Source organism: Microtus ochrogaster, chromosome 26, assembly GCF_000317375.1.
Source record: "Microtus ochrogaster isolate Prairie Vole_2 chromosome 26, MicOch1.0, whole genome shotgun sequence".
Taxonomy (NCBI): domain Eukaryota; kingdom Metazoa; phylum Chordata; class Mammalia; order Rodentia; family Cricetidae; genus Microtus; species Microtus ochrogaster.
The window spans coordinates 9341779-9352706 of NC_022025.1; the positions used below are offsets into that span (position 1 = coordinate 9341779).

Here is a 10928-nt window from a genome sequence, read left to right on the forward strand (position 1 = left end):
ATTACAGTGCACTTGCTATGTAGAGAAAAACATAGGGTATGCCCTTTGAATACGTTAGGTCTTCAAATGTGTGTTTGCATATGGATAGAGTACATCGAACAATCACAAAGTCGTTTTCTGTCCTTATGACTTAGTTTGATCATAAGCCACTTTGTCTAAAAATAGACTTCTGTGGTACATACCTCCGAAGACAAATCTGGGGGAAAGAGACGGAGACGTTGTAATATTTAATTTTAGCTATCATAGTTGTCTCTTTGCTAAATCTACATCATTAACCCTTGAGAATTTTGCTCAGATGCGTAGTTTCTAAGCTTTAAACATCTAATAATCAAAAGGTCTTCACCGTAAAAAATGACTTGGAAGGCGTCTACGTGGAACAATTTGAGCGAGAGATAAGTGAGGGAAAGCAAAGCTACATCAAAATTTACCCCAAGAAATAGAATTTGAAAAACGGAACAAATGGGTGAAGCACCCACTCCCTCTTTTTATTTCTCTTCTTTTTCCTTTTAAAAAGTAATTATTTCCGCATTTCTATTGTTAAAGCACTTCTCTCAGTTATCCAAAGTCAGAAAGCATCCTTCTCAAAGCTGCCTCTCCCACCTGAATTGTTATTTTGGAAAACTGAGTTGTCCAGCTTCCCCTCCCCACCTCTTACATAAACAGCTGTCAGTGAAGACTATATGTACTTTATTTGAATCAGATGAGATTTTTGTCAGGAATGTGAGAAGAAAGTGCCTGTAGATTTTCTCCAAGTTTCATGCCCTGAGAGCAGACAGGCCACAAGAGGCAGAGGGAATAAGCTATGCTCTTTGATCTTGGGCCTCATTTTCTCTTCTTTCTATTACCTTTGAACCTGGGCAGGCATGCTCCTCGGTTATTACAGAAATGACAGCTGACAGCCTGTGCTCTTGAACTGATATTGCTACATTCAAAAATCTGGTTTTGGAATAGTGCTAGTATAGGATAATTCTAACCCTTTCCCCTACACGAAAACAAACACAAAAGTAGACATTTATAGGACTTTCAAGAAGTCAAATTCATGGTCTAATACTATGTTTCACTGTGGAATGTGGAACAGTTAATGTGCCCTTTCCTTATTTAAAAAAAAAGGTGAAGTAGCATGACATTAGTTTCATTTCTACTTGATAATTTCATTTAATAGTCCTATCTACACATGAGAGAGTGTGTATTGCATATATCTACATACATGTACAAACTGAAGCCACCATGTTGAGCTACATAACCAAACAAAACAGAAAAAAGGACATTTGCTCATTGTTCCCTAAAAATTCATAAAGCAGATGTCTTCGTGAATTTTCATCTACCATTTATTTTTATTTAAGCTTTTTCTTGAGAGTTACATACAAGAGTATTGTATTCAAATCCTTTCCTCCCTTGCCTTACCTCCTTCCAATGCCTTCCACTGCTACCCCCTCTCAAGTTCATGACCTCTTCTTCTTCAATCACTACTGTCATATATGTATGGATGCAGATATATGTTAAGTATATATTCATATATATAAGTATGCATATATACATATTTGTGTATATAAATACTTAAGATATATTCAATATGTGACTCTTTAATCATATGTACATATAATATATACATGCAAATACAAGTCACACCTACAACCTCTTGTGTCCAGTTAGTGTGTTGCTCATATGTTTATATGTTTAGGACTGACCACTTGGAATTGGAGATCCTATCAGGGGCTTGTCCCTGGAGAAGTCTGAGTCTCCATCTCTCAGTAGCTGCCTATAGTTCTTCATCAGTGAGGCCTCGTAAAGCTTCCCCTATGTGTGTTGGCATAGCAACTATCGCTGTCTTTTTGCAGTCCCTGGTTGGGCCACATTGTTGTTTAGTTTTCATACATGCCGTTTCCTTGTCATATCTAGAAGCAGATGTCTTTCGACAAAGCACTTTCTCTCGTTAGCAACTGGCTTTCAAAGTACTAATTCATTCATGGCCCCAGTGTGGCGGGTAAGATTAATGGTGCAGAAAATGCACAATTACATGGAATATTCCTGCATAGCTACTCAACTGTTGTGAAAGATGTATGTGTATGTGTGTATATATATATATATATATATATATATATATATATATATATATATATATATACTTGTTTCATTGTTATTTGAATTGAGAAACTATGTGAGTTTAATCAAAGATACCATTTTTCTGTGTTAGGTAATGCAGATTTGATTAATAGAATCTTGCTGGATGCTGGTTTTACAAATGAACTTGTCCAAAATTACTGGAGTAAGCAGAAAAATATGTAAGTAAGAAATATACATATACACATATATACATATACATATTGTATTTCAGTTACACACATCTCTGGGAAATTCTTAGATAATACACCTCATAAATTCAGTTAGTTATGTAGCTTTAGAAGTGATTTCTCAGGAAATCATTTTACAATGATTCATCATTGTATTTTCAGTCGTGAGTGGCATTCAGTGGTAGTATTGGCCATTTGTGAGCATCACATGTTAATATGACTCAAAGACATTAAATGGGCATGGTTGTGTGTGCGTGTTTGTGTGAATTAGTGTTTCTAGTGAATGCTTAGTTGACTCGCCCCTGACACACGTTGCTCTCTTCCTCAAGAATTGAGACATTGCCGAGTGGTTCTCACATCTCCGTTGGTTTCCAGTCAATTACCGCGCTTCCCTCTTCTTTGTAATCAAGATCCTAAAATATCATTTCCCAGCAATTACATCAGCCAAGTTTTGTGCCTTTAGTGATTTCCTTCCTGGTTCCCAGTTTCAAGTCTGTTTCCCCTACACGGGTTTCCTGCCGCAGTCCTGTTTCTAAAGTGCTTTAGTGTAAAGATAAAGATGGAGCCTGAAGGCAGGCATGCTGGTCCACGCCGAGAATCTCAGCACTTAGGAACTGAGGCCGGGGTAGCACAGGTGTCAGGTCAGTGTTGTGATAGGCGGCGTGCTGCGTCCCGCCACCCGGCTAGCTTTACCCGAAATAATTACACAGAAACTGTATTCTTTTAAACACTGCTTGGCCCATTAGCTCTAGCCTCTTACTGGCTAACTCTCACATCTTGATTAACCCACCTCCATCAATCTGTGTAGCACCATGAGGTGGTGGCCCACCAGGAAAGATCCTAACCTGCATCCATCTCGGAGAGGAGAGCTATGGCGACTGCCTGGAGAGAAGAGGCATGGCGACTGCCTCACTGCCTTCTTCCCAGAATTCTGTTCTGTCTTCCCTGCCTACTTAATTTTCTGTCCTATCAAAGACCAAGCAGTTTCTTTATTAATTTACCAATGAAAGCAACAGATAGACAAATGACCCACCTCCATCAGGTCAGCCTTGGTATAGAGAGATAGACAAATGACCCACCTCCATCAGGTCAGCCTTGGTATAGAGAGATAGACAAATGACCCACCTCCATCAGGTCAGCCTTGGTATAGACCAAACTCTATCTTAGAGAGCTAGAGAGGGGCCGTTTTTAAGCATGAATTTCCAAACCACTCATAGGCGGTCCCTTTAAGGAAACTCATCCCGGAGAATTGACTTCCTCTCCCTGTATCTTACAACACTCTCACAACACCAGGCTCCTTCCTAGCTTCCCCTTTTCTCCATACACGGATGTCCTCTGTATTCCCTGCCTGTCAGTTGTCAAAGGGCAACTCTATCCTTCTTTCCACTATGGTGACTCTTAAGTATACTAACCCCGAGCACTTAATGTCATAGATCATTATCCTGCCATTCCGTGTGTGTTGGTAGGTGTAACGTGCTCTTCTTGATTTCCCTTTGTACTGTGAGCCCCTAGCCTGGCGTCTTAGCGTGCTCTTTCACGTGCCCTCCTTTTATCTTCTATTTTAGCAAAGGAGTGAAAGCCCGCTTCGTGGTGACTGATGGTGGGATTACAAGAGTTTATCCCAAAGAGTAAGTTCAAATAACCTCTGTAAAAACGGGTTCATCGCCACAGCCCGTGCCAAGGGTCTGCTGGTTGCCATGTAAGGAAGCTATTCTCTGGGAAAACTGGTCATCGTTAGTAGATTAAATTGCACTATTGTTTAAAGTGTTTATGTTAATAAAATATTCCATTCCCCTGGACAATATTATTATAGGGTGTTGCAATGGCAGTTGCTAGTCATATTTGTATACATTCATTACAAAATTTAGGAGAGGTTGAAAGCGATGTTCCTTTATGTAGATACAGTCCAAATGGGATTTATTGACCATACTGGGACTGAGAGCAGAATTAGCTTAGCACAGTCCTTACTTACATTGGTTTTTCATGCCTCGTGTCCCTTTTTATCTTAAGAACAGTTCCTGCAGTGGGCTGAATAGATACCAGGCTTATTAATACTAATTAACGGACTTAACTTTAATTTCTCAACTGAGAGTCAGCTTTTCCTCATTCTGATTATGCTGATATATTGCTTAGTAATGAGTATCAGTTATGCTATCCGTACTTGAACTTCCTTAGGCATACCTGAATAGCAGATATGTCTTTAGAAATATATTTCCACGAAGGGAACTCAGATTATCATGTGCTTAAGGAATATAAATGAGGAGAGCCATTTCCTCCCTAGGGCTGGAGAGAACTGGCAGGAAAACCCAGAGACGTATGAGGACAGCTTCTACAAGCGAAGCCTGGATAATGATAACTATGTCTTCACCGCGCCGTACTTCAACAGTGAGTAGGCTTTGGAATCCGGATTTTTCAGTTCCTTTTCTATCTTAAAGCAAATATTTTGCCTGGTCCCTCTCCCTTCAAATCAATATATTTTGTTAACCTGCCCAGAATAGTCATTATTTAGCCTATAATATATACAAGAGATTGGGGAAATAGGATAGCAGCATGCATTTGAATGAAGAAATAAAATGCATACACATGAAGAAGCCATCCAGCAGTGCGGGGCTGGAATCTGTGCAGGCGTGCACAGTAAGTAAGAACATATGGAGCTAATCCCATGTATTTCAGCTACTACATTCAGACATGGCTAATGACATAGGTTGGTGTATAGAGATGAATTGTATCTTATCTGCGGTAATGGTATAATTTGCTATCTATAATAAGTAGTAATCCATCTTTTAATATAATTTATATGATTCTTTGCTGTCCTGCCACAAAACCCTCTTGAGTTCATCCCTTCAGTCTCTGTGTTCGTAGCTACTTTATTCCTCTCATTTCAAATATAAGGAAACTGAAATCCATAAGTTTTCAGAGTTGTATACACAGACATGCATCTTGCATAAGGCAAAGCCTGCTTTGTGACTCCAAGATCATTCTTTCCTTTTCCCTTCAAAAGCTTCTCCAACATTTAAAAATATTCCATGACCGTGATTAGACCGTGCATCCATTATATTATGGAAGCAGATGAAATCAAGTTGAGTAATTCATGACAATAAATGAATAAATAAGAATCAGCTCTGGATTCTTCAAACTTCTTCGGTATTTGCAGAAAGAAAAGGAATACCAAAACGTCTTTATATGTAGAATGACCATTCAAAGGCTCAGAACTATGATTCATCTAGATTAGTCTGTTTGCTTTTCTTTTAGAAAGTGGACCCGGCGCATATGAATCTGGCATTATGGTAAGCAAAGCTGTTGAACTGTATATCCAAGGAAAACTTCTTAAGCCTGCAGGTAAGCATGCTTTGTGTGTACAGGTGACCAAAGTTAAATAAGATATTACATTTCATCATAAATGGGAAACACTTATTTGGGAGATCAAAATTTTAAATCTGGGATAGATCTTGCAATGCTACTCTGTCAGCTTCTCCTGTTTTCAAACGCACGAAAGACTGGTGCCAAGGTCGTACATGTTTGTAATCATTTAAACATGAAATTACGTTTACATACCTGTATACTAGACTACTATGTAGCTGCTGAAAACAGGGCTGGGCCTGTCTAAAACTGTTCAGCTATTTGGAAAAACATTAACTCAACCAGGCAACCCAAGCAGACTCGTGCAAACGAGAACTAGAAGGGGGCTGGAGTCAGTGCATACAATAAAATAAGATCCAGTGGAATTTGTCGTTAGACAGCCCAATATTGCGTGCAGTTATAGTTAGAGAGACGAGATGGAAAGGGGAAGAAGGGGAGCAGCAGTTTCTGCTCCTGGGAACTGTGTTACCCTATCTACAGTTCTTCTCCTAGGCTTCACTCCATTATTGACCCCCTCCTTCGCCGTTCGCTCAATTGCTAATTTCCTTCCTACTTATCGCTTAGTCTCTCAGCTGCTCACTGTTGCCCACCTTTCCCAATAGCTCATATGCTCCTCTGACAGCAAATGTTTCTTACGAATCTAATGCTTGAAACAGCAGGGTTAGAGACACCTTTTGTATATACTGCACTAATGATCAGATATTTTTAATATCAACACTCACCTTCTTAGGTTAGACTATTAATAAGACAGCCCAATTGAGGCTATTTTTTTTTTAAAATTGCTTGAAATGTAAAATATACTTTATGGAATAGTTTAAGACTATAAAAACTATATCTTAATGATTCCAGAAACCTTACTTCTATAAAAATTCTTACTGAATATCAAGTTTATTAGTTAGTTTATAAATTGTCTAAGTTGTTACATCGCGAAGATGGTATTATAACAATCATGACTTCAAATTAATTTATATTATTTTTTTCAGTTGTGGGAATTAAAATTGATGTAAATTCCTGGATAGAAAATTTTACCAAAACTTCAATCAGGGACCCGGTAAGATTTTTTTTTAATTATTCAACTATGATTAATAGTTTTTAAGTTCACCTACTGAAAATGATCCTTATATAGTGGCAAAGTAAACTTCCAGGGTCGCTCCCTTCAATAGAAAGAGAAATTCCCATTTTCAAAGCCTGTGTTTCCCTAGGCCATGCAATGAAAACTGTCTCAGGCTGACAACTAGAAATGCTCATACAGATTCATATTGATTGATATTTTCTAACTTTAAAGATAAAACTAGGGGGCTGGAGAGATGGCTCAGTGGTTAAGAGCACTCAACCATTGCCTGCTCTTCCAAAGGTCCTGAGTTCAATTCCCGGCAACCACATGGTGGCTCACAACCATCTGTAATGAGGTCTGGTGCCCTCTTCGGGCCTGCAGGCATACACACAGACAGAATATTGTATACATAATAAATAAATATTTTTTAAAAAAACAGATAAAACTAGTATCTTTTTCCTTATAAGCTCTAATTGTTTGCTCTCATTTAGATTAGATAAAAAATATTCCAGGCTCTCTTATTATAAGAAGGTAGTTATTAAATTAAACTGATTTAAAACTGTGACAAGGTGATTTTAATTCTTTTTTTTTTCCTTTTTCTTTTTTTATTCTAGTGTGCTGGTCCTGTTTGCGACTGCAAAAGAAACAGTGATGTAAGCAGATTCTCGAAAATCAATTTGACTGGACTGTGTCTGTTTCTCTTACTTACCAAATAGTAATCGTGTCCATGATTGAAAAGATCCAGGAATTTTTTTTATCTAATGCTAACAAATTCTATAGATGACTGATTCATGCAGGCATTTTAAATGCTTCTTCAGGAAATATTTAACCTTAAGGGAAGGGGAAGAGTCATGTCCACATGGACCATGTACTGGTGAAGGTGGAGTCTTTGGACTACCTGCAACTTCATTTTTCAAGAAGCTTCTAAGCAGAGCACTGTTTTCAAATGGAGTCTGCCCTCAAAGAATGAAAGCCACCTTAGTCCAGGTCCTGACGGTGCTCTAAGCAGCATGCTAGGGAAACTGGTCCAGGAACTGGGGGAGGATGACACCGGTGACAACCTGTCTCTTTGTGTCTGTCTGAGACCGCCACCGGAAGAGCAGGCTTCCATCTTTCTGATGACTCCTACTTCTGGGAACCCATAAGCCACACCTTTTATTACTTTAGAGTTTATTTACTTTATTTACTTTCCCAATCGGCCCTGGTAAATAGTCGCTTTAGAGCAAACTGTTTTCAAATTGGGAACATTGCTTATTGTGTTTCCCACTTGGAAGACAATTCTTTAATCATGATTTTGTTTAACATAAGCTATACAATTTTCACACATTTAAACCAGGTAGAAAGCTCTCTTCTATGAGCATGTTCTCTTTTGCCTTCTTGTGTAAACCTCCCGTTATCCAACTGAACATTTTTAATAAGGTAATGTAAAGTAGTTTTTCATATTTACTCCTTGACTTTTCCCGAGTCTATGAAATATAGTAAATAAAAAATATAAATGGCTTCTTGCTAGTATTATGCTTAAAATAGTAAAATTTTATGTGTTACTACATATGCTGGTATGTCTAGCATCGCAGATACTTAGAGAAAGAACCTTGCTGTTCTAAAAAGACTTGGCCGAAGCTGGGCGGTGGTGGCGCACGCCTTTAATCCCAGCACTCGGGAGGCAGAGGCAGGCGGATCTCTGTGAGTTCAAGACCAGCCTGGTCTACAGAGCTAGTTCCAGGACAGGCTCCAAAGCTGCAGAGAAACCCTGTCTCGAAAAAAATAAAAATAAAAAAAATAAAATAAAATAAAAAGACTTGGCCATGTCTCTTTTCAGATTTGTTCAGACAGTTGACACTGGGAGGTAGATAGCTGGCGATAGATTATTGAACCTAGAGGCTTGATGTGCACACCAGTGTGCCCTACACGTATAAGGTTAGTGTCTCCGGAATACATTTCATCTGGAGAAGATGGAGTTATCATCTAAATTTCTCTTACGCCTCTTGCTCGACTTCTCTGTATCCTCTGCCACAATGGGGGAGCAGCGTGCTAGCCTTCCTGAATACCTGTTGATTTCTGCTCCTAGGTGATGGACTGTGTGATTCTGGATGATGGCGGGTTTCTTCTGATGGCCAACCATGATGAGTACACTAATCAGGTACGAGCCTAGAGTAAGACAGAAGTCCAGTTTCTAGAGTATTTTCTATGATTAATCCGAGAACCCCTTTAGGTTTTTAGAAACCGATGAATTGTTTAATTTTTGTCCCAAAATAGATCTTCCAAAGATTACTATAATGTAGACCAGTGCACTCTAAATAGTAAACCTGGCTCTCCTTTTGTAATTGATCTTCTTTTAGATAATAGTAGTCCCCATTAATGCAGCTAGCTAAGGATTTTAAAAATGATATGAACGTACCTTCAGTCTTTAAACAGTCAGAGAATTGCTACAATCAGTTGGTAATGTCCAACTCCAGTCAAGCTAGTTAAAGTGTCTGTCATCTCAACTGCCTTCTTTTGTGTGGTAAGAGAACCAAAATTTACCCTTTGTTGATTTCCGGTATGCAGTTAAACATTATTAACTCTGGTATCTTTTGGAATCTTAACCTAAAAGCCATTCTTCTTATCAGGGACACCTAATAGTGACCTTATTATGCTTAGAAGTGGCTTGAATGTTCATTCCTCCTACAAATATAAGGTCACAGAGAACCCCTGAATAATAAGAGTTCCTAATTTCATTTTGGTTCTTCCACATTGCCAGAGTCAGGTTCTCATTTATTCAAATTTACAAACTGGTTTTCTAGTTCAGTTCCTTAGAAAAATTTTTTTTCTCTATATTAAATCTGATGTTGATCCTTTGAATTTGAAATGACCAAATATCTCTTTGTTTTCTAGATTGGACGTTTCTTTGGAGAGATTGACCCAAGCTTGATGAGACACCTGGTTAATATATCAGTTTATGCATTCAATAAATCATATGACTATCAGTCCGTGTGTGATCCAGGCGCTGCACCAAAGCAAGGGGCAGGACATCGTTCAGCATACGTGGTCAGTAAAACCTGTGCTTGAGCTAGCTAGCTCCTCTCATGGGGACAGTCATGCCAGTGCAGACCAATGTAATGAATTCTTGATATTTATTTTACATTTTATAGCCATCAATTGCAGACATACTGCAGATTGGCTGGTGGGCCACGGCTGCTGCTTGGTAAGTCAAGTGTTTGGTTTTATTATAAATGAAAGAAAAATGTCATTAAAATACGGATTTGTGACAAGACAGCTGTATTATAGATATTATTCTTTCCTATGAACAGGTTAGAAATATTAGTAGTTATTTTTCAATGATCATAAGAAAGATACTTTTCAATTTTCTATATGAAAATACTGATAGATTCAAAACATTCGCCCTCTTCAGAGTCTTTTAAGCAATATTTGTTCTTGGTGATCTCTTATATGTATATAATGCACTTGATTCCCCCCTCCTTTATCTCCCTCCCACTTATCCTGTCCTCCCCTACACATCCGTTAAGTATCTTATTATTTTTTTGTTTTGTGGTCCCCTGAGTTCACAAAGGCCAGCGCAGTGGTTATGAGCACGGCACTATTGAGTGGAGCCCGATGGGCTCACCAGGGGGCATGCGATCCATAAAATAGTTAAGGGATTTGAGAATAACGACACCCCTTCTCCCATAATCCATCGGTAACCAATAGCTTAGTGTGGAGGGGTGGGACCCGAAGCTCTCTCCCTTAGCCAGGCTAGCTCCTCATGGCCCAGTCTTTGCAGGCCCTCAGGAGGGTCCTTCACTCATGTAGTCGTGTAGCAGGCCTTCACTCACGCGCTAGTTTTCATGTAAAACCTTGGAAAGGACAACTTCTAGATGTTTCTCAGTTGTTCATTTTAAAACTCCAGGTCTATCCTCCAGCAGTTGCTCTTGAGTTTGACGTTTCCACGGCTACTGGAGGCAGGTATGTCAATGCGCTGACGTGCTCACCAACACAGAAGTCCATTTTTCCTTTGTACTGTGACGTCAGTCCAGTAAATTCATAGAGAGAAGTCGCATGTGTGTATGTGTGCATATGTATATGCGTATACACATGTGTGTGCATGTGTGTGTATGTGTGTATGTATGTGGATACATGTGTATATCTGTGTGCATGTATGTGTATGTATGTGTGTGTATGTGTGTGGATACATGTGTATATCTGTGTGTGTGTATGTGTGTGTATGTATGTGGATACATGTGTAT

At 38.9% G+C, this 10928-nt stretch overlaps 1 protein-coding gene across 2 annotated transcripts in view; it reads left to right on the forward strand.

Moving 5' to 3' along the window:
* The window catches only part of Cacna2d1 (calcium voltage-gated channel auxiliary subunit alpha2delta 1), a 441225-nt gene that overhangs the window by 411596 nt on the left and 18701 nt on the right, over positions 1–10928 (forward strand). For both annotated transcript variants that reach the window (XM_005358331.3, XM_005358334.3), the window contains 10 exons: positions 2195–2282; positions 3857–3919; positions 4573–4676; positions 5544–5630; positions 6635–6702; positions 7320–7358; positions 8774–8845; positions 9580–9732; positions 9837–9889; positions 10592–10647. In XM_005358331.3, coding sequence (XP_005358388.1) covers positions 2195–2282; positions 3857–3919; positions 4573–4676; positions 5544–5630; positions 6635–6702; positions 7320–7358; positions 8774–8845; positions 9580–9732; positions 9837–9889; positions 10592–10647 — 783 coding nt within the window. The remainder of the gene's footprint in view (positions 1–2194; positions 2283–3856; positions 3920–4572; positions 4677–5543; positions 5631–6634; positions 6703–7319; positions 7359–8773; positions 8846–9579; positions 9733–9836; positions 9890–10591; positions 10648–10928) is intronic.